Genomic DNA, 24,991 nt, shown 5'->3' with positions numbered 1-24,991 from the left:
AAGGCTGACAAGGCCCAGGGGCTACAAGTAGATTCTCAAAAGTTGTTTCCAGATCTCCTGATCTATAAGAAGCTATAAAACAGTATAAAAAAATAAAAATCTATAAAAAATTTTATATAAAATACAAAAAACAATTTTTATATTGTTAATTATAATTCTAGTACAGTTAACATACTGTGTGATGTTAGTTTCAGATGTACTATGTAGTGATTCAACAATTCTACACATTACTCAGTGCTCATCAAGGTAAGTGCACTCTTCATCCCCTTCACCTATTTCCCCCCTCCCCCACCCATCTCCCCTCTGGGAGCACGACTTTGTTCTCTATAGTTAAGGATCTGTTTCCTGGTTTGTCTCTCTTTCTCCATTGCTTGTTTGTTTTGTTTCTTAAATTCCACCTGTGAGTGCAATCCTACGGTATTTGTCTTTTCTCCGACTGACTTATTTCACTTAACATCGTACTCGCTAGCTCCCTCCATGTTGTTGCAAATGGCAAGATTTCATGCTTTCCTTATGGCTGAATAATATCTCATTGCATATAGGTGTATATAGACACCACATCTTCTTTACCCATTCATCTATCATTGGGCAGTTGGGCTGCTTCCCTAGTGTAACTATTGTAAATAATGCTGCGATAATGATAGGGGTTCATGGGTCCTTTTGAATGAATGTTTTCATATTTTGGGAGTAAATACCCAGTAGTGCTATTGCTGGATCAGGGGATAGCTCTATTTTTAACTTTTTGAGGAACCGCCATACTGTTTCCCAGAGTAGCTGCTCCAGTTTGCATTCCCACCAAGAGGGCACAAGGGCTCCGTCTTCTCCACATCCTCACCAACACTTATTTAGAACGCAACTTTTAAGAAGTTTAACTACTTGCACACCAGTTTTGCAATGACAGAATGAAAACATTATTTTATTTAAACAGTGAAATGAGTTTCCTAATTTTTTTTTCCATCCAGTCCACCGTGCTTATAAGGTTGGGTGAACAGGAGAACGATATCAGGGCAGGAGCAGAATAATGATCCAAAATAGCATTTACTTTTGCATAGAAAAATGGTTGTAGCTATCACAATAGTCTGTCTTACCAAAAATTTGGATTAAGCCCAAGGATAATATCAAAATAAATACATGATAGAGTGAGAAAATGATATATTAAATCAAATTACTCACAGGAGAACCATCACTCCAAGTAAAGCCCTCTGAAGGACTTCCATATGTCAGTCCCAACCAAAACAGCTCATGGTAGCTTCCGCTAGCCCTGCAATTTACAAGACATAAAGAAAGCTTATGCTGTTGGAAGAAACAAGTCTGGTTACCTGTAAGAGCTAATCAAATTGAGAATATATACTTGGAAAGCACTGAAAGACCGTAATTCATTTATTAGCATTTATTTAACGTTTAATAAGATTTATTGAGTGCCTTTTACTTTTATTTTTTTTAAGATTTTATTTATTTATTTGACAGAGAGAGAAATCACAAGTAGGCAGACCAGCGGGCAGAGAGAGAGGGGGGGAGCAGGCTCCCCACCCAGCAGAGAGTCCGATGTGGGGCTCCATCCCAGGACCCTAGGATCATGACCTGAGCCGAAGGCAGAGACTTAACCCACTGAGCCACCCAGGCACCCCATGCTTTGTACTTTTATAGAGCAATTCATCACAGGATTTATACCTATAAAATTAAAGCATATGGAAGTGAAACCAGATCAAAAATTTCCTTTGGATTTGAGATACAATATAGGCACTCCCAAGTAGCATTACGAGCTGATAATTTCAAAAACATACGAATTCTCTCAACATCGTTAGCACCAAATAGGTAAAAGAAAGGAGTATCACACAGAAAAGACACTTACGTTATTAATCGCCAAATTGCTTGCTGTTCTTCTTTATTATTGATACTAGCTAGGTCACCGCCCAGAGCTTTACAAAAATCTCGAGACTCAAACCAGGTTTTCTTCTCATGTTTTCCTTTTGCAAACAGCTAAAGATGATATCATTTCAGAAGTTATTTTATACTCGATTGCTTATCAAATCAAGAGAAATAATCATTTACTTTTGACAGGATTTCACTCTATCGAAAGTAAGACACTGCTGGGGCACAAAGCAAGGTAATTCTCTTGGTTGAAAAATCAATTTAGGAGTAAGTATTTGGGTCACAAAACATGTGGGATGATATTTTGTTGAGAAAACCTTAGAAAATAAAAGGATTTTACAGCAAAGGAGAAATTAGATTAAAATCTTAGAAGTTTCAGGCATATGGGTTAGATATACAGCTCATTGTAGAAGACAGGATTAGTTTGGTTAAGTGTTAGGTGGGAAAGAGAGAAGAACTTTATTATTATTATTATTATTATTATTATTATTATTATTATTATTTTAGAAGGAGAGAGAGAAAGCATGTGCCAGCAGGGGGAGGGAAGGGACAGCGGGAGAGGAGAGAGGATCTTAAACAGCTCCCCTGATCTGAGATCAAGAGCCAGACACTCAACTGGCTGAGCCACCCAGGGGCCCTGAATAACTTTTGATACAGAGAAACACAAATAAGGAAAAAACTTCCAACCAAACAAAAATTGTGCCACAGTTTGTTATCCTGTTTAGGTTAAACAATGAATAACTGGTCAGTCTTTCAATACTTCGTTGTTAGTGCCTTTACTATGGTCTTGTCTTTTTTCCTTACAGTTGTATATTTTAACAACTATTGGAGCACATGCCACAAAAGACACTTACTTGGCAAAGCATCTAAAAAGGTTATAAGCTGAACTAAATTTAACAGATTATATAAATTAGGAAGTGTCTCATATTATCATGAGGTCTGTAGTGAAACAGAATTCCAGACTGGGAAATACCTATCTTTATGCAAACAGTATAGGAGGCCATTGTATCTACCAACTTTTGTAATTTTTATTTATTGCTTCTCATGAGTCATGGTCCCCACCATCACAGGTTTGTGGGAAATGGGATTTGCTCACAAAAGACTATGGCTTCCCAGCTGTCACTAAGCAACCCAAGGCAATCTTCACCTTGACCCTAACTTAAGCCATATGGACAAAAGTATCTTGAGCAAGTTTCCAGTAATTCCCAAGACTCCTGTGAGAACTTCAACCTACTCCACTGTGACATAAGATTTTCTTTTCTTAAATAAATTTACCATCACCTAAGTTTTATAAATAACTCCCTTATCTTCATACATACAAAGATAGTCCATATATTTCCAAATGAGCCCTACCCCCGTATCTCTAAAACCATATAATTTTCTAGTGAAGCACATATTCCAATTTGTAAAATATCCACCTGGGCAACATCTCTACCAGAACCCCGTTCGCTTCACAGCTCTGAAGAATTCTGCTACTTCTCTCAAAACCCTGCAACAAATCTGCTCAGCCTACCACCTTGGGGGAATGACTGTGCATAGGATGAGACTGGCCTTTGTGTAGTCAATGCCAAAGTTTCCAGATGCCTCAACAAACACCTGACTTGCTGTGTGTTCATGCTCAATTTACCCATTTACAGAATCCTCTCCTGTCTTGCTCCTATACATTCCCTTCTAGGTAAATTACATGTTTACTCGAAACTGCCTAACGAGGATTGAACAGGTTATCAGTCTCTATGGCTAGCAGTGGGAGTGACTAAACCGACTAGCCACACCCCTTGAGTTACAGAAGACTAACTACCCTCATTCTTTTTTTTTTTTTTAAGATTTCATTTATTTGAGAAATAGAGAATGAGAGAGAGAGCGCATGAGAGGAGAGAGGTCAGCAGGAGAAGCACACCCCTGCTAGGCAGGGAGCCTAATGTGGGACTCGATCCCGGGACTCCAGGATCATGACCGGAGCCAAAAGCAGTCGCTTAATCAACTGAGCCACCCAGGTATCCTAACTACCCTCATTCTGATACACGTTAGGAATTTCAGTTTTTCCTCAACTTGAGCTATCTTATAAGGCATGCCGTGGCCATATGGCACCGAAGGGACTGAATGAAAGAAGTCCTGAGAGTGGGACACTAGAGAACAGTATCATTAAGCAGGAGATATGCACATTTCTGTATTTGACTAAAACTAACCTTCTCCAGAAAGGATATGACTTATAAGAGAAAAAAAAAATACCCCAATGCATAAATCACTGAGGTTTTTGTCTCATTGGTTTTGGTCAACTTGACTCCCTAAGGAGAGAATAGATGGTGTGACCTTGGAATGGATAAAGTGAGAACAGAATATCAAATTATCATTTAAACAGCACAGAACAGCCATGTGCCCCTACCTAGCTGAGCCTTCCTCTCCCAGCAGGTGTAACAACCAGGGGCTAAATCAGAACAGTGGAGCATTACCTCTAGGATGCCTACAGGCACGATCCGTGCACTTACCTAAAACTTGGCCTCTAAGAACAGGGTGAAATGAGATGCAGTGGGAGAGCACAAGGGCAAACAGAAATGTTCATTAAGACACAAAGAGCTGGGAGCTCAGACTAGGCCGAGGAAGCTTGGGAGAGAGAAAAGACAGAGGGAGGGTGATGAAGGCAAGCGAGGGAAGAAAGCTTCTGTGAGTCACGTTTGTTGGTCAAAATGCAATTTTTTCATTAGTGTGAACCCAAGGAGAGCTTTTTAAAGAACTGAAGCCCAGATCACCTTCCAGATGAATAAAGTTGGAATTTCTGCAGGTCGAGCCAGAGCCCCATGGTTTGGGGTTCTCTTTGGATTCCTCTTGTGATTCTTTAGGTTGAAACACATTCCACATTCTTTATTAGCTTAGCAATCGATACTCACCTTGAAACACAAGCTTGTTTTACCACTGCTGCCCCAATCCTCTGGACATTTGGGTTCGGGGGTTGTCGTGGGCTCCGGCGGGCGAGTGACTCCCTCTGCCCAGTGTTTGCACACAAATTTTGCTTTTTCTTCACATCTCAAAACATCCCACAAGCCCCCTGCAACTCCAGTTCTCATGGCAACGCATCCCGTTTTCCGCCCTGTATTAAATACACAAAGCCGAAGTCACTTAACGGGTGCTACTGATGGCTGGCCGGGCTCGCAGAAGACAGTACACACCGGGCTATGAACTACGTGGTGGAGTCTGCACATGAAAAGGGGTGTCTGGGGGGCTCAGTGGGTTAAGCATCTGCCTTCAGCTCGGGTCACGATCCTGGGATCGGGTCCTTCGTCAGGGCTCAGTGCCTCAGCGGAGTGCCCGCTTTTCCTTCTGGCTGCTGCACCCCCTGCTTGTGCTCTCTCTTTGTCAAATAAATAAATAAAATCTTAAAAAAAGAAAGCCTGCATATGAAGAGAAAATATAGAGGAGAAATCTGGCAGCGTTTGGCAATTCATTTATGCTATTTTGACCTGTTATCTACCTTTTATTTGCGTGGCCCACATCCCTACCAGAATTTTGATCCCCTACCTCAGGGTTTTGATAACATTTTATATTTCTAACATCTGTCAGGGTGCTTCCCGTATAGATATCTAACAATACAACGATTTTAGTATGACAAAATTTACCATAATGGCAAAAATAGTGGTTTAATTTTTTTAAAAAATTTTAAGAGCCATTTCCCCCCCATGGGGCCCTTGTAGGTCTCTCAGAACAGAAATTTTTCACAGACTTCAAAATGAAATACAACTGAGCTAGAGATTTTAGTTATTTATTGACTTTGCAACTACCTTGGACCTGTTTCCTCACCTTCATATGCAAATATAACTACCTATCTTGGAGTTGTGATGAGGGCCAGCTGTAGTGGATGAAAAGGCACATAAAATAAAATGAAGACTATAGTCAGCTAACAGTTTATAAATCTGTTTTACAGTTGTGATTATTTCCAAATAGGAATTCATTAAGATAGAACTTGGAAAACACCAAGAGTCTATGCTGCTAGCATGAGATAATCTTTTATTATTATTCTTTTAATGGACATTCAGTGTTTAGAGGTAACTCTCAAAGTTCTGAGGAGGCACATATTTCCCAAAACATTTTCTCTAAGATCTCTGATTCTCTATGGCTCTGATATCATCCATTTTTATTCCCTAAGTACATTCCAAAATTAATCTCTCAGCATCTTACCACTGAATGAGCAACACCAGTAAAAATAAGGAGTTTGACCTAGAGAGTAAGAATTACCACTTCTACCGATGCTAATATATATATATATATATATATATATATATATATACTTTTTCTTAATATCCTGCCCACTTAATTTTATTTTATTTTTTAATATCCTCCCCAGTTAATTTCAAAATAAACTGAAATCCTACTGCCTTTCAGAACATTCAGTAATTCACCAAGAATCCCACTATCCAAATTGTTGATCTATTTTCTTTGTCAATAATTTGAGAATACAAATTAAAAGAACTTCTGAAGATTAGGACTTGTTAGGCCAAGTAGTAAGTTCATGCACTTGAACTAACGGTCTTCCTTTAGCTTTTTGCCCAGACACAACGAAACATTTGCTATTAAAGATGTGGAATTTTCGGAAAGTGTCACAGTGAATAATGTCACATGCTGTGATGCCAGTGAATAAAGAAGGCAAACAATCATTTGGAGACTATTTCCAGAACTACTTACTAGGGAAGGTAAATCCAAACTGATTGAGAGGCATGGCTGTGTTCACCTCAAGCGACACAGATTTGGAAATCTCACAGGCTAGTCTAAGCCCATGCCTAGACTATTTCTAGTCACATACGTTTTCTGAGTTCTAGTTTCCTCATCTTAAAAATGAAGATCCTTCAACTTACCTGTCAGATTTCTTTAAAAAGATAAAATAAGATCCGGACATATAAAAGGCTAAGCAAGGCAGTGCACACAAGACCGTGAAATAATACGTTCCACGCAAACATGGCTCCTTGCCCTGCCACCAAAGACCACTGATGGTTCTATTCATCGTTACACTCAAAAGTTTTAAATCCCTTTCATATAGTTTCAAGGGTACAGGAATAAATTAGTCATTTAGAACATCTGTGGCCATTTAGGATTTCCTAAATATTTTTCAAACAGAGAAGTAGCAGACAATGAGTACTTTTATCTTCCTTATTTTCTTAGACCAATGTGAACTAATTGGACAATTTTAAAAAATAAAGTGAAATACAAAATGCTGAGGACATAATTAATGTACACAGTCTATCTGGAAAGGTACATAGAAAGATAATGGACTGGTGGGGTGAATGAAAACCTCAGCCCCAAGCAATTCACATACCTGGCATATCTGAATTCCAGTGGGTGAACTGAACCTTTTCCTCAATGGTCCATTGAAAGGTCCCTTTGTTTTGCACATCTGAAAGTCCTGTCCAAAAATACCTTTCAGGCCTCAATCCAACAAAACTGGTCAGAAAGGCTTGTTCATATCTTTGGGGGAAAAAATTAACTAAATTTTAGAAATGTGAATTTTTCCCATTAGCCACATGAAATGTATCTCAGTTTTATGTTTAAGTTATGATTTAGTTGGTAATCCAAACACCTTGTGTCCTAGGGATAGGTCATTTAAATTATGCAAATTTCTACTAAGGAAATGAGGGAAAAATACAAGAGAGCTGAGTCAATAAAATCGTTCAAATATACTCAAACAATTTCTCTCTATTCCTCACCAGCCCCTCTGACCCTCCTCAAAATGTAAGAGAATTGTGAAAAAGCAAAGGAGAAGACTACAGCATTTCAAAATACATTGTTTAAAAACTTAGTCCAATTTCCAAATATTTAAATGTTCTATACAATTCTTGGTTAAGAAAACTGTGAGGTCATAACATTATCAAGGATGATACAGATGGAAAAATCTGTTGGCTGTCCCCCACAATTTTATTGTCATCTCAGGTCTGAAACAGAAGAGAAAATTGAGAAAAATAAAGAAGCAGAGATTCAATCTCTAGAAAGAACTAGAAGCAGAGTCACAAATTCCCACATTTAATCTCCTTTTGGATCTCATCCACGTATTGGCATAATCTGGTAATGACACAATTTGGTTAGTAAAGCAACCAAAGTTTGTCTTCACAGACAAACATTACACAATAAGGCAGCAATGTAGGCAAAAATCTTTCTTTGGAGCAAAAGAAAAGTGAGACTCAAAGTTTCCAGGAACAAAGAGAGGTGGATGGCTCCAGAGAGAGTAGAGAGGGAAATGGAGAGGTTACCATAACAGAACACTGTATGACCTTAATCTGAGTAATTTCATTCCCTAAATTGAACAAACAAAAAAATTTAAAAGTCCTAAACTCAATATTTCTCAAATGTCTAGAAACCAAATTTGACCACAGTTTGTGAGCTCCTGAATATAAATATCAAAGAAAACACAAAGGAAAACAAACCTAAAATATAAAATATAGGGAAATCTCTGCTCCAATAAACCAAATGATCCACTACAGGGCAGCTCAGAATATGTTCCCATAGTACTTACAGAGGTAAAGTTCATCTTGTCATAAGATAATAAGTATCTACATTCAGATTTTCAGGCATTAGCATTATATGAGTGTGCTACAAATATTAGACATTTTATCGTATGTGAAAAAGGATATGGTTGAATTACAAGCACTTTTACCGAGACTATACAAATTCTATGATAGCTTTCTTTTTTTGGTTTTATCAAAGGATTTTTTCATATCAATAGTATTCTCTATATTTTATCGGGTGTGTCTTGAAAGGCCAATGGACATAATATTTTGTATTTAAACTAGATACATTTTCCCCTTTTTATTACAAGTCAAATGCACATTTTAGAATTTAAGTATCTTCTGTGCCTAATCCAGTGCTTTGAAAAGATTAAGGGAAAAATAAATAAAAACTAAAACCTTAAAGATGGCTGGGACTCCAGAAGTAAAAATTATATAAAATGTTCTATGTCTATGTGATTTTGATTTTTCTGACCCATCAGTCTAGTAAACCTAGCAATGCACACACACACACACACACACACACACACACACACAAAAGCAAACAAACAAACAAACAAAAAAGCAACAAAAAAACCCAGAAGAATGTAAAGGAATAATAAAATTTCAGTAAATCTCTCTACTAGCTTTTTAGGTCGAGATAATGGTAAAGATAGAAAGTGGCATTTTTTAACTAATAAATTTTACTGACTTTCCCTGCTTGAAAAAAAAATCGATACATATTAGGTCAGAAAAAGGATCCACACTATATTTGCTAGAGTACTAATAAACTATTCTGAATATTGCTTTATAGTTCTAAAAGTAGCAAAATATTTTATAGTGCTTGCAATGAAGAATCCAAATAAGGATATGATTTTTAATGCTCCTACTTTTGCAAGCCATACTTCAAGATGAACAGAAATTTACAGTGTGTCGATTTATAGAATTTAGAGAAATTTACAGAAATTTAGAGCATGTTGATATTTAGGCTTCTCTGAAAACATTTCATTATTTGACCTACATTCAAATAAAATTAAAATGGTTGCATACCTGTCTTCAACAGTTGTTAAATAAGCCTTCTCATTTATACAGGTTTGGTTTGCTTCCATAAATGTTGAAAGTGTGTGTCCAATCATATAGCAGTAGAAGCCATGTCTTTTCCAGCCCTATTAATGTTATCAAGGAGATAATCAGGGATATTAATTAAACAATATTATTTTAATAATTGATCATGAAACATAAATTGATAAATGACAGAAGTATGTAGAGAACACAAATATGGAAAATTTGAAATGCAATGAAAAATATTTATATGAATCGGGGTGCCTGGGTGGCTCAGTGGTTTAAGCCTCTGCCTTCAGCTCAGGTCATGACCCGATCATGACATGATCCCATGACCTGGGATCGAGCCCCACATCGGGCTCTCTGTTCAGCAGGGAGCCTGCTTCCCCCTCTCTCTCTGCCTGCCTCTCTGCCTACTTGAAATCTCTGTCTGTCAATTAAATAAATAAAATTTTTAAAAAATATATTTATATGAATAAAGAAAACAGTAGTACATTGTTCCTCTTATGACACAAAACTGGGGTCAGGGTACTCGTTCTCTCCCCTCCCGATACATCTTCCAACAAAAAGTGACTTGTGAAATGCATACTGAGGAACCTGAACAGAATGGCTAAGATTTCTGTATTAGAATAGGGAGCCACAGGAAATCGTTTGCTGAGTAGCTAACCTAGTGGTCTCCTGAAGCCAAAAGTAGATAGTGACCATAAAGCTGAGTCATCTGGTCCTGGGAGAATACTTAGCAAACTTCTGGCAACATGATGCGGCACGATTCCTCTCCCATACTTCAAATACACAGAAATGCTAAATAAAAACATAACATTAAACAAAAAATCCATACTTGAGGTAATCTTCAGGTACCAAAAACATATAGAAAACTAAAACACTGGAATGGGAAATGCTCAAGCCAAGCTTTCATTGTCCTGTCATGTACCAGACCAAGACTAGGGTACTAGGCTTTAGAGGCAAGGGTACTAATGTCCACACAAATGAGGGTATTTGGCCATCAGTCTACCTGAGGCAGGGAAGGGGGGCTGAAGTCCTTACATAGAGATGATCCCCACTGGGGAACCTGAATGGCTCAGTCAGATTATTGGCTGACTCCTGATTTTATGATTCATGATGTCAGGGTCCTGGGATCGAGCCCCAAATCAGGCTCCAGGCTCACTGAGGAGTCTGCTTCAGGATTCTCTCTCTCTTTCTCTGCCCCTCCCCCTACTCATGCCCTCTCTCTGTCTCTCTCAAATAAATAAATATATCTTTAAAAAAAAATGATGATACCCACTAAGGAAAGTCCCTCTGGGAAAGGAAAGTGAGAAAACTCTATTCACAAAACCAGGCAATAGCAGATTCTTGTCATCTGCTTGGGGTTCTAGGTGCAGGGAAATAAGAAATCATTCTGTTAAAAATAAATACTGATTCTGTGCCAGAGATGGGTGCTGGTCCCAACTTGACACTATTCACGTGTATTAGACTCCACAGCCAGAAACATAAAATAAGTCTTGGTCTACAAAAGGAGAAATTCCTAGGCACTCAGAGAAGTAAAATGCAGAACCACACAATAGAAATATTTCCACAATACAGGTCATGTAAGACTATGACTTTTGAGGGGCACTTGGGTGGCTCAGTGGGTTAAGCTTCTGCCTGCTTCCCCCCCAACCCTGCCTGCTGGTCTGCCTACTTGTGATCTCTCTGTCAAATAAATAAATAAAATCTTTTAAAAAAAACACTATGACTTTGAGGCTTAGGGTGGGTATGGGATTGGGACTAATCACAGTCAAAATTTACAAACCACCTGAGGTTCATTTTAAGGGAAAGTCAGCAATGCAACATAATAAAACAATCTGGGAAAAAATACAAAAATAAGCGTGTTTCAGGGGTGCCTGGGTGGCTCAGTCAGTTAAGCTTCTGCCTTCAGTCTGGATTGTGATCTCAGGGTCCTGGGAATCGAGCCACATGAGCTCTCTATGGAGTGGGAAGTTTGCTTCTCCCTCTCCCCCTCCACCCCACTTGTGCTCTCTCTTGCTCTCTCAAGTAAATGAATAAAATCTTTAAAAAAAGTATGTCTCAGATGATTTAACGAAAGAAGACAAAAAGGGAATCAATAACTAAAGATCAAAATGCTATGAACAAAGAACAAGAGGACCTGAACACACAAAAAATAGAATTTCCAGAAAAGAAATCTATAAAGTTAAAAACCCAATGGCCTTATTAAATATAGAAAATGTGGTTTCAGAAAGATTAGTCATATGAATGAATGTAGCAGAGAGATGAACATAGGAAAGAGATTTTTAAAAACATGGAGAGAACACAAAATATAGAATGAAAAGGTTGAAAATCAACCTAAGAAAAGTTTCAGAATCACCAAATAAAATTGCTGACTGATAATTTTCAAGAATCAAAAGAGACAAATTCTAAACTGAAGAACATTGAGTACCAAACAAAAGTTAATCCAAATCTCAACATACTGTGCTAAAAGCTAGCAGAATGACAAAGCCAATGAGTAGATTTTAAAATCAATCAGAGAGAAAATACAGAGGACCCACTTTCTAAAAAAGAAGAATTATCCCAATAACAGGAATTCCAATGGCAAAATAAAGGCTAGGAGAAAATGAAACATTATATACACAGCATGGTCAGAAAATGGCTGTCAACCGAGCATTTTGAAGCAGCCTACCTAAAATTATTACACAAGGTGATGATGGAACAAGACATTTTCAGATAAAGATGGGAGTTTTCCATTCCCGTATTACCAGTGGAGAAAAAAATCACAAAAAGATTTACTTTGGCAAGAAGGAATTTTAAGTCAGGAGGAATAAATGGACTCAAAGTCACACTGAACAAAGAAACCAATAAATGCCTTAGTGAACAGGTCTAAATGTACAAATAGCAAAGATAACTAATTACAGGTGGGAAGTTAAGGAATGGGAAATTAACAAGATGTATAGTTTAGTTAATATTCTGTATCCATGTCAGTTACCTAGCTGTTTGCACTCTTGCTACATAAGAAGCTCTCACTGGAGGGAAGAAAGTACATGGCATGGGGGAATTCTCTGTACTTTCTTTTTCAGTTCCTTGTGAGTCTAACATTTCTAAAATTAAAAAAAAAATTCATGTTTAAGTGGAATAATGAACTTCATTTTGTTTAGGAAGCAGAAGAGATACTGCTTAACTTCAAGTCAGAAATGTATGTTAAATATCTAAGGTTAGGGTGCCTGGGTGTCTCAAGTTGGTGAACCGTCTGCCTTCAGATCAGGTCATGATCCCAGGGTCCCGGGGATCAAGCCCCGAATCAGGCTCTCTGCTCAGCGGGAAGTCTGCTTTTCCCTCTACCTCTCCCTACTGCTCGTGCTCTCTCTTTCTCTCTCCCTCTCTCAAGCTCTCTCTCTTCTCTCAAATAAATAAATAAAATCTTAAAAACAACAACAACAACACCTAAGTTTAACCATTTAAAAAAGTGAAATGTATTATTCCCAAACCTGTAGAGGAGGAAAATGTGATCAAAACGTTCAATGGGGCGCCTGGGTGGCTCAGTTGGTTGAGCGACTCAGGTCATGATCCCGGACTTCCAGGATCAAGTCCCGCATCAGGCTCCCAGCTCCTTAGGGAGTCTGCTTCTCCCTCTAACCTTTTCCTCTCTCATGCTCTCTCTCACTCATTCTCTCTCAAATAAATAAATAAAATCTTTAAAACAAACAAAAAAAACATTCAATAGGACCAGTGGAATGAAGGAAAGGACAAAAAAGAGAGAAAAGAAATCAGAACAGTAAATAAAATAGAGCTCAGAATAAGATGGTAGGAACAAAGGCAAATATATCAGTATGCAAAAAAACAAAACAAAACCCAAAAACAAAAACAAAAACTAAACTCGTGTTTGCCAATAAAAAGCCAGAGTTCTTCAAATTAGATAAAAAGTAAAAATGCAGATAAATATTTACAAGAACCATTCCATGATATAGAATGATTAAAAACAATTTGTTGGAAAAAGAGATTCTAGGGAAATACCAAGCAAAAGATACCTACTGTGATATTACTGATATTATTTAAAGTTGACTTTATGGTTAAAAAAACATTATGAAAAAGGAAAGTAATTATATCATTAAAGAACTGGTGTATCAATAAAATACATCAGATCAAAGTATATAAAACAAAGATTGAAGAATATATAACACAGTATATATACAAAGTACATATAACACAGATCAAAGTATATAAAACAAAAGCTGACAGATTTGCAAGGAGAATATTTTGTCGAGCAGACAAAATATTAGGAATATAGAACATCTGAATACTATAAATTGTTAAGTTTCTTCTAGTTAACATATATAGACCCCAAACTGAACAATCAAAGGTCATTCTGTTTTACAAATCAAAACCACAATGAGATACCACCTCACACCAGTCAGAATGCCTAGAATTAACAAGTCAGGAAATGACAGATGCTGGCGAGGATGCAGAGAAAGGGGAACCCTCCTCCACTGTTGGTGGGAATGCAAGCTGGTGCAACCACTCTGGAAAACAGCATGGAGCTTCCTCAAAAAGTTGAAAATAAAGCTACCCTATGACCCAGCAATTGCACTACTGGGTATTTACCATAAAGATACAAACGTAGTGATCCGAAGGGGCACGTGCACCCGAATGTTTATAGCAGCAATGTCCACAATAGCCAAACTATGGAAAGAACCCAGATGTCCATCAACAGATGAATGGATAAAGAAGATGAGGTATATATAAACAATGGAATACTATGCAGCCATCAAAAGAAATGAAATCTTGCCATTTGTGACAACATGGATGGAACTAGAGGGTATTATGCTTAGTGAAATAAGTCAATCAGAGAAAGACAATTATCATATGATCTCCCTGATATGAGGAAGTGGAGATACAATGTGGGGGATCAGGAGGGTAGGAAAAGAATAAATGAAACAAGATGGGATTGGGAGGGAGACAAACCATAAGAGACTCAATCTCACAAAACAAACTGAGGGTTGCTGGGAAAGGGGGGGTCAGGAGAGGGTGCTGGGTTATGGACATTGGGGAGGGTATGTGCTATAGTGAGTGCTATGAAGTGTGTAAACCTGGCAATTCACAGACCTGTACCCCTGGGGCTAATAATACATTATATGTTTATTAAAAAAATTTAAAAATTAAAATAAAAGTACAAAAAAAAGTCGTTCTGCTCAACCCCACTGAAAATTTACTAAAGCTATGAATTAGACCATAAAGAAAGCCTCAACAAGTAACAATAACCACAACTATATGATCGCAATGCAGTGAAATTAAAATCAATAGTTTCTAATTATTTAAAAACTAAAATACAAAATTCCCATCACTACCACCAAAACCCCCACCTATCAACACACACACACACACACACTTCTAAATAATTCAAGGATCAAAGAAATCTTAATGGAAATCAAAAATATTTGGAAGTGAATCATAATGAAGTACTTGATAAGAACACTTGGTTGGTCCAGTATGAAAATACTTTCATTTCTGTAAGTATTTAAAAACACATTCGTTTGAATGTCACATCCATTAATCTCACCAGCTAAAGCTCCTGGTAGTAGATTCTATAACTTCAAGATTTCAAACTCATCCAGGGGATTCCTCGTCAGCTGGGTAAAAGGAACTTCTATGTAAAACAGCTTAACATTTGTATCTGTCAGACATCCTGGAATCTCAGAGGCTCAGGACCACTTTACCCCAGATTGCCCACAAAGGTAGCAATGAATTGAAAACTGAATGCCAGATCTGTATAATATACCTGTGGTTTTGAATTCTCAAAAAGGTCCCCACACCACCAAGTGCCTAGACCCAGACAGGAAAAAAAAAAAAAAAAAAGAAAACAACCCACATAAAACAAAAGAAACAGTCTTGTTATCTTTCTTTGCTAGTGAATGGATTTTTTTGTTGTTTTTCGATGTTCGAGTCTTCCCAGTCCTCTGAGCCACAGGAGGTATTTTTAAACTGACCAAATTATTTAATGTCTCTGAGCTTCAGTTTCCCCTCCTGTCTAGTTAGGAACATAATGTTTATCCTTTAATATCATTGGCTGCATAACACTCAACAGACAGTTATGGATATTATCTTATTTATCTTACTACCACCCTACGATTAAAGTGGATTTTATCAGACATTACAGATATGACAATTACTAGATCATATATATATATATATATATAACTTGGATAATCTGTATAACTGTTATGTGTATAGAAATTTTGATCCATTGTATAGAAGTAATCACATTTAAAGATTATTTCTTATTTATAGAAAATTACAATAATATACACTCTCCCATACATCCATGTGATTAGACAAAGGAAAAGTGAACACACTGGCAGTGAACTCAGTAGTCTCAGTGTGAGACGTGGGGTCAGGAGGCCAGGGTTCTAGTCTTGTTTCTGTCATTCCACAAAAGTCATAGCTTCTCTGGGCTGAATTTCCAGAACATGAAAATTAAAGGGGGCATTTCAATTATCACAAAGATCCTCTATATCGTTAACGGTCTCCAATTTTGCGTCTGCTCGATGTTTCTTGACGATTTATTTGGACAGTCTTAAATTATGTTTCATGAACTCTCAGCCTTCTGGTGTTTGTGACAAGATGATCTGATCACAACATGACGAGCTTGGAAAGAGATTTAGTTTCTATTTTATTTTTATCCAAGAGAAGTGAGAAAGGAAAAAAGAGGAAGACAAGCAACTCAGCAGTTAAACAGGAAAATGATAACCATACACCCTGTATTTTGGAGTTTCTTTCTACTGTTAGAAATTGTTTCACAGAGACCCTTTACTTCAATCTCAAAGTATTAAAAGAGATACAGGGAGCGGTGACGAACTGACATACAGGCAAGGATGACACACGCTAAGACGGCATGGCTTGACTCCATGGTTACCACCAGCCACCACCAGCTAGTCTCATCTGCCTCCCCCTGAAGGGATCTCCTGGGAGGAATCCCCACCAGAAGCAGCGTCCTCAATGGAGGCCATCCTTATAAATGGAGGAAATGATAGGATAGTTTGCTACCTGAAACTTAACAGTTATCTCCTGGATATGTTTCCACCACCCATAGGATCATCGGCTACCAAGGCCTCAATGACCCTTTTCCATGACCATAACCCACCTGAATCTTGTTACCCTCACCAGGCTCCACAGGCATGTGGTTTTATTCTCTGTTCTCGTTCCCCCATTGGGGTAGGAGAATTCCCACAGTATTCTGAAAGTTGCTGCCGACCACATGCACCCACAGTAACTGTAGAGAACACCCAAAGAGGCCTTCAGGAAGAACAATGATACCAAACCCTAACAAGAACCTGTGGAACATTTAAACAGCTGGAACACTTGGCTACCTGTGACAATAATAAAGCACGTTCACTGCCAAAAAATAAAGCCAAGAGATCACATAATATTTTCGGGTCTGAACTTATCGTCCATGCTCTATACTCACTTTCCGGCAGCCTTGTTCTACTTCCACTGTTCCCGAGGGTTGGGTTTGAGATTTCATCTTACAGATGTAGTTAAGAGGCCGCTCGCAGGCCCGATCTGCCCAGTACCCATCCTGTGGAAAGCAAAGAGAGAGAAAAAAAGTGATTATCAGATATTTGACTCTGAGGGAGTTTTCTTGTAATTGGGCCTCAGGAAAGAAAAACAAAGGTTGTTAAGAGAAAAATGGCATCTCTGAAAGGAAAGGTAAATTGATATTTTATAAGTCAACAGCAAATTTTGTTCTGGCTACAAAGATGTGAAAGAGATTGAAGCTCCCCAATATGTTTTTATATTTTAACTATCCCTGCCACTGTGTAGAGGAATCTAGAGAGAAACTAAAAAAGCTTGTCAGCCTTTAAGTGGTGGTGCCAAAAGAAGGTTTACACTCAGTCTTTCCTATCGACTGTTTTCAAGTTAACCAGGTACATAGAAAGCCATCCCGAAGATTCCCTCACCCAACACACCAAACTTGAAAACACACCTGAAACCAGTTATCTCTCCTCCCTTTTCCAATTCATATTAATGAGTGTCCTCTTGGGTCTAAGGCACTATCTCCCACTCTGCTTCAGATGGCACCTACTCGGCCTTCCTTAGAGACCTCACGTCAAAACGGCCTCTCTTCTCCTTCACAGAACTACTAACCACCTTGAAAAATGTTTTCTGTATCGTCTGCCTCTGATCCCTCTTTTCTCACTCAGTCACAACCCACTGCCATCTGGTACTCAACCTTCAGCCAGAGTAATATTTCTAAATTGAAAAATTGGTCTTGCCACTCCTGGACAAAGGCATATTTTTTTCCACCTCAATAGTTGCTAGTGATCTTACCCACCCTTCCACCTCTAACTCTGGGCTTTCCACCATATTGTCCTTCAGTTTTTCACAAGAATGATGCTTTCTGGTTTCCTCCACACTTCGACCTACCCTTTCAATAGTTAACACTTACTTTTTTCTTAAGCTTTCAATTAATCACAATGAAAACAACCCCATGATGAAACAGAAGCTAATAACTACTGAACAATAGGTTTAGGTCAGTCATTGCGCTTGTTATATGCATTAACCCATTCAATCCTTATATCTACCATTAAGCTGGGTACAGTTATTATGCCCATCTTATAAATGTGAAAATAAGCCACGCATCAAAACCCAGCCTCTCAACCACCATGTTCATTACCATTAGTGAAAGATAATTTGATGATATTCTTCCCTCACTAAAATCATATATAGGACACAGACACAATTTTTTCAGATGCGACATCTCCATGTATCTTAAAAGAACATACGTAACCCTCCAAACACAGACTCCAGAATAGACGTAAGGACATCAACTCAGAGCAACCAGTCAAAATGGAACCAAAGCTCTTGTTTGCTCAGTCAAGCTCTATGTATTGCCCTTTAGAACTCAGCACAAGAACAGTATGAATATGGGTCACTGGTTAATTTTGTCCTTGAGCTGAAAGTTTCTCTCTGTTGATTTTCTAGTCCTCTTGAAAATGTGACTTTGCTAAACAATTGAAATATAGATAGAGCACCTAGACTAATACCAATTTAAATGATGATGTGTAGTGAGTGAGGCAGGAAGAAAAATACCCTCTGGCTTTTGCTAGGTATCAGCAAATAAAGTTGCCTTACCTTGCCTTTCATTACAACACAGTCTTCCTGCCTGTTGTTTTCATGGCTGGGTTCCCCACGGAGCCATTTAGTAAATGTGACAGGGGTCCCATCACTCCACTCAAAATACATTTGAATCTTGATGTCATTTAAGCCAATCCATAACTCATCATTTGGCTCTAAACAGGAAGAAAGACACAAAAGTAATGTACATATGTTTTCTTTCCAAAAATCGGGAGGTTATCAGGAAAGGAAGGCCCCTGCTTTATTAACAAAAGTTCTACTCCCTTATTATTATAATGGATAAAAGACCATCCTCTTGAGTGTTAATCTGAGACGTCAGCTACATTTTACGTTGTCAATATTAGTTTAATTGCACAATGTACTATTTACATTGTGAATGCAACTTTATTCTTTTATTGTGGGTGTATAATATATCTCTTGGCAGTTGGTAAAATGAGTCTGAAGTTGGTCCTTCATTATCCCCTATCTCGTGAAGCTCCTTTTTTGTTATAAACAACTTTCCATAACAACTGCACTCACAGTGTTAGAAATATGTTAGCTATTACTCGATTTGACTATTATTAAATCTCATGAATATTTTAAAGTATTATTAAAAACCACTTCTATTTTATTACTGTGTTGTGATTAACAACATTCTAGGTGTTTCTGTTAAAACTCAATATCTGCTTGGATAACTGAAAAAATAAAATAAAATTTTAAAAAACTCACACAAAAAAGCTCAATATCTGTAATGGAGTGAGAACATACATAAACTGAGGGTTTGAGCTGTCTCTCCTGACATTTGGGATTTATTTATTAGTATATAAATATAAATGAATCTGTAACCATTTTCACCAGAAAATACCAGAAAAACTCAAATAACAAATAAAAGTTAAAACAAAAACAACCAGGTACAGATATAAAATGTGATCATTTTTTGTTTTATTCTATGAAGATTACTGACCTTACTTGAAGTTAGAATTCTAAAAATTCTAAGTATTATAACTAATGGGACAAAATTTAAGGCCTAAGTTTTCATGGTTAGAAACATATATTTGCAAGTTCAAAAAATTAAAGAATACACAATTCAATATCTATTTAATTTGTACTATTGGAAATTTCATCATGAATGACTGATTTTTGTTCTTTAAATGGTAAAAATAAAACTACTTGTCAAAGGATTATAAAGATGATGTTGTAGTAGAAAATGAGAAAAATGCCACACTATATAAGAATTTGCCTAAATGCGGGGTGCCTGGGTGGCTCAGTGGATTAAGCCGCTGCCTTCGGCTCAGGTCATGATCTCAGGGTCCTGGGATCGAGCCCTGCATCGGGCTCTCTGCTCCGCAGGGAGCCTGCTTCCTCCTCTCTCTCTGACTACTTGTGAGCTCTCTCTCTGTCAAATAAATAAATAAAATCTTAAAAAAAAAAAAAAAGAATTTCCCTAAATGGTTTCATCTCTTCCTCCTAAAAGTTGTCACTTAACTTTGCTTTTGGAGAAGTCCCTGATTGGCTCATTGCCAGCCCCAACAGATGTTTCCAGTGCCATGAGGCATGAATGACATTGCCAGGATGATCCCCTTTTCCTTTCACTTAATATGGCAGATCATGATCTTTTGGGCAGCAAATACAGGCTTCAAAATGACCTCACATGTCCTTCCAGGATTTAGGTTTAAGACTAATAAAAACCTGAACCCTCAGGTCCCACAATTAAAATAAAATATTAAGAATTCCATGGGGTGCCTCGGTGGCTCAGTTGTTAAGCCTCTGACTTCGGCTCAGGTCATGATCCCAGGGTCCTGAGATCGAGCCCCACATCAGACTCTCTGCTCAGTGGGGAGCCTGATTCCCCCTCTCTCTGTCTCTGGCCTGCCTCTCTGCCTACTTGTGATCTCTGTCTGTCAAATAAATAAATAATATCTTTAAAAAAAAAAGAGTTCCCTATAAATATTTTTTTCTCACTAAATTGTGCTCCTTCATCTAGTTTTTGTAATTCCTAAGCACAAGCTAGACTCCATAAAATATATATAATACATGAGTGTAAAAAGTTGTTGGCTCAATTGTTATGAGTCGGTTATGGAAGCTGTTTTACTTGAAGCAGTCATAACTTACATGTGTAAGTCCAAATTTCTCCACTGTATTTCCACAATTAATATAAAAATATTTTAAAAAGATACTATCTCAACTACCTAAAAAGTTTTTCTAGGCTTTTGATTTAGAAACAATAATTTTATACTTTTTTTTAACTTTAGCAACAGTATTTTCATTGTTTTAAATAAATAAGCTTTATCAATGATCAAAAAAGGGAATATTTCCCTAGTGAAAATTTATTAATTCTTAAGTTGAACTTTAAAGCAATCTTTGCCAGAGATGGTTCAAGATGGCTGCATAAGAAGACCCTGAACTAACCCTACAACAAATCTATAGCTACATATGGAACAATTCCCTCTGAAAGGAAACTGAGAATTAACTGAACAACTGTTCTTCAACAAAGGATAAAAAGGCTATGCTGAGATGGGTAGCAGAAGCAGAGACCTAGTCTGGCTAAAAATCCTACCAGGGTGTAGTGACCCACCATCAGGAGGGGGTCTCATAAATGTGGATTTCCTTCCCAGCAAGTGAGGGGATTGTTTCTCACATCAGGCACCCCAAGTATCAGGGTGTGTATTATAGATGAGTCCCCAAAAATCTAGTTTTGAAAACCAATGGGGCTTAAATCCAAGAGAACCAAAGGGCTTAGGGAATAGAGATTCTACTCTTGAAGATCTGATATACAGACTCACTCACCCCAAGACCCAGGGCAAAAGCAGCAGTTTGGAAAGACCCTAGGCCATATGCAATTGAGATTCATTTGCTAATCTTAAAAATTCTGCCAGGGGCGCCTGGGTGGCTCAGTGGGTTAAGCATCTGCCTTTGGCTCAGGTCATGGTCTCGGGGTCCTGGGATCGAGCCCCACATCAGACTCTCTGCTCAGCAAAGATCCTGCTTCCTCCCCTCTCTCTGCCTGCCTCTCTGCTTACTTGTGATTCTCTCTCTGTCAAAAAAAAAACCAAAAAGTTCTGTCAGAGGGGCAAAAGTCTACTGGAACTATCTCCAGAGAAAACTGCAAAAAGTCACCATTTTTGCATTCTTGCTCTAGTTTGCTAGTGGCGGCACTAGTGGGCACTATTTTTGCACTATCGATCTAACCAGCTAGTGCCTACCCAACCACACTGATGCTGAAGCCCTGCCAGAGGCAGGTGAGGGCCCCATCCCCCCAGCCACTACTGCAGTCCCCCACAAACAGCAGGCCGCACTCCACCTCTCCACAGCTCTTCCAAGCACAGCCTACACAAGGGGTGCCCGTTGAGTCCTGGGCTTCGGTAAGGGAGGACTAAGTTTTGGGCCCCGTTAAGTTTGAAACAATTGGAGAAACAGTTCAAGAAACAACTAATGACTACCACAAAGTTAAATGGTAAGGATCATTGCTCACACAGGGACACCATTCTAAGACTGAGAGAGATAGCTGTTTCACCTGATGCATGGAATCAAACACAGAGAGTTAGACAAAATGAGGAAACAGAGGAATATGTTCCAAACAAACAAACAAACAAAAAATCCAAGACAAAAATCCCAGAAAAAAAACTTAAGGAAATGGAGATACATAATTTACATGTAGAGAACATTCCATCCCAAAACAGCTGAATATACATTCTTCTGAAGTGCACAAGGAATATTCTCCAAGATAGGTCATATGCTAGGCCACAAAATAAGTCTCAATAAATCTAAGAAGGCTGAAATCGTATCAATCTTCTTTTTCAAACACAGTGGCATGAAACCAGAAATCAACTACAAAAAGAAAACTGGAAAAATCACAAATAATTCGAGATTTTAAAGTACGCTACTAAAAAAATAAATAAATAAATAAAGTATGCTACTGTACAACCAATAAGTCACTGAAGAAATCAAAGAAGAAATAAAAAAATACCTTTAGGAAAATGAAATATAAAAAAACATATCAAAATCCATCTGATTCAAGAGGGAAGTTCATAGCAATACAGGCTTAAGATTCTCTCAGGATGCCTGGGTGACTCAGTTGGTTAAGCATCTGCCTTCAGCTTGGTTCATGATCCCAGGATCCTGAGTTTAAGTCCCACATCAGCCTCCCTGCTCAGGGGGAGCCTGCTTCTCCCTCTCCCTTTGCTGTTCCCACTGCTTGTGCTCTCTCACTCTCTCTCTCTCTGACAAATAAATAAATAAAAACTTAAAAAAGAAAAGACACTCTCTCTCTTCCTCTGCCCCTCCTCCATTAATACTTGCTCTCTCTCTAAAATAAAAATAAAATAAATTGTATTATCATCTCAATAGAGACAGAAAAAACAATTGACAAAATCAGTATCTATTTATGATAAAATCAGTCAATTGGGAAGAGACAGAATGTACTTTAACATACTAAAGGCCATATATGGTGAGTCCACAACTAATATACTCAATGCTGAAAAGCTTCCAGCTTTTTTTTTATCCTTAAGGATAGGAAAAAGGCAAAGATGACCACATTTGCCATTTTTTCTCAACATAATATTGGAAGTCCTAGCCAGAACTTAGGAAGGAATAAAAAATAATAGGAACTTAAGTTAGAAAGGAAGAAATAAAGTTATCACTATTTGCAATGACATGATTTTATAGACAACCCTTAAGAATCCACCAAAAAAACCTGTTAAAACTAATAAACAAATTCAGTAAAGTTGCATGATACAAAATCAACATATAAAACTGTTTCCTTTTTATATACTACAATGACTATAAGAAAGAGAAATTAAGAAAACAATCCCATTTTCAACTGCATCAAAAAGAATAAATTACCTAGGAATAATTTAACCAAGAAGCTAAAAGACCTCTATACTGAAAATTATAAGACTTGATGAAAGAAATTGAAGAAGACACACAAAAAAGAGATAGTCCATGCTCATGGATTGGAGAATTAATGTCAAAAAAGTGTCCCTGTTACACAAAACGATATACAGATTCAATGTAATCCCCACCAAAATATTAATGGCATTTTTCACAGAAATAGAACAAATTAAAAAATTTGTATGGAACCACTAAAGATCCCAAACAGCCAAAGTAATCTTGAAAAAGAACAAAGTTGAAGGTATCACACTCCCAGATTTCAAACTATATCATAAAGCCAAAATAATCAAAATAGCATGGTATCTGCATAAAAGCAGACACAGAACAAAGGAACAGAATAGATAGCCCAGAAATAAACCCACACATATATAGTCAATTAATTTACAACAAAGATGGTAAGCAAACAATGAGGAAAGGACACTCTCTTCAGTAAATGGTGTTAGGAAAACTGGAAGCCACTTACAAAAGAATGAAACACCTTTACCTTACACCATACACACAAATTAATTTAAAATAAAGACTTAAATATAGGTCTGGAAGCCATAAAACTCAGAGAAGAAATATTAGCAGTAAGCTCCTTAACATTGTTCTTGGCAGTATGTTTTGAGATTTGACTCTAAAGGCAATGGCAACAAAAGCAAAAGTAAACAAAAGACTACATCAACCTAAAAAGCTTCCACATAGCAAAGGAAAGCATCAACAAAATGGAAAAGACAACCTACTGAACGGAAGAAGATATTTGCAAACCATATATTCATTAAGGGTTTATATCTAAACTATGTAAAAAATTCATACAGTTCAGAAACAACAACAACAAAAAAAAACCAACAACAAACCAATCTAATTTAAAAATAGGCAGAGGATCTGAATAGACATTTTTCCAGAGAGTACATCCATATGGCTAAAAGACACATGAAAAGATGCTCAAAACCACCAATCATCAGGGAAATACAAATCAAAACCATAATGAAATATTACTTAACACCTGCCAGAATGACTATTATCAAAAGGACAAGAAATAACAAGTGTCGGCAGCAACATGGAAAAAAGGGAACCCTCCTGCATGGTTGGTAGGAGCATAAATTGGTGTCACCACCTTGGAAAACAGTATGGAAGTTTCTCAATGAATTAAAAATAGAACTACCATATGATACAGTGATTCTACTTCTGGGCATTTATCCAAAGGAAAAAAACACTAACTAAAAAGACATATGCGCCCTCAATGTTCATTGCAACATTATCTACAATAGCCAAGATATAGAAAGAGCCGTAGTGTCTATCAATGGATGAATAAATGAAGAAGATACTGCATATATATATATTCCAATCTCTACACACACACACACACATTAGGATACTATAAAGCTGTAAAAAAAGAATAAAATCTATCCATTTGCAATGACATGGATGGACCTTGAGGACATGATGCTCAGTGAACTAAGTCAGAGAGAGACAGATACCATTTGATCTCACTTATACGCAAAATCTAAAAAGCAAAACAAATGAACAGAAAAAACAAAACTCATAGAAAGAACAGATTTGTGGTTGCCAGATGTAAAGGAGAGAGGGGGTGTTAAGGTGAGATGGGTGAGGGGAACAAGAGA

At 37.6% G+C, this 24,991-nt stretch overlaps 1 protein-coding gene across 1 annotated transcript in view; it reads right to left on the bottom strand.

The window, feature by feature from the left end:
• Nucleotides 1–24,991, bottom strand: part of MRC1 (mannose receptor C-type 1) — a 105,496-nt gene that overhangs the window by 38,324 nt on the left and 42,181 nt on the right. Inside the window, exons 8-14 of the mRNA XM_046013581.1 lie at nt 18,516–18,673; nt 16,849–16,959; nt 9,387–9,502; nt 7,175–7,323; nt 4,758–4,957; nt 1,853–1,980; nt 1,174–1,261 (exon numbers count right to left, since the gene is read on the bottom strand). Coding sequence (XP_045869537.1) covers nt 1,174–1,261; nt 1,853–1,980; nt 4,758–4,957; nt 7,175–7,323; nt 9,387–9,502; nt 16,849–16,959; nt 18,516–18,673 — 950 coding nt within the window. The remainder of the gene's footprint in view (nt 1–1,173; nt 1,262–1,852; nt 1,981–4,757; nt 4,958–7,174; nt 7,324–9,386; nt 9,503–16,848; nt 16,960–18,515; nt 18,674–24,991) is intronic.

The sequence above is a fragment of the Meles meles genome, chromosome 7, assembly GCF_922984935.1.
Source record: "Meles meles chromosome 7, mMelMel3.1 paternal haplotype, whole genome shotgun sequence".
Taxonomy (NCBI): domain Eukaryota; kingdom Metazoa; phylum Chordata; class Mammalia; order Carnivora; family Mustelidae; genus Meles; species Meles meles.
The sequence above is the reverse complement of the archived record's forward strand: the minus strand, read 5'-3'. Positions and strand labels throughout refer to the sequence as shown.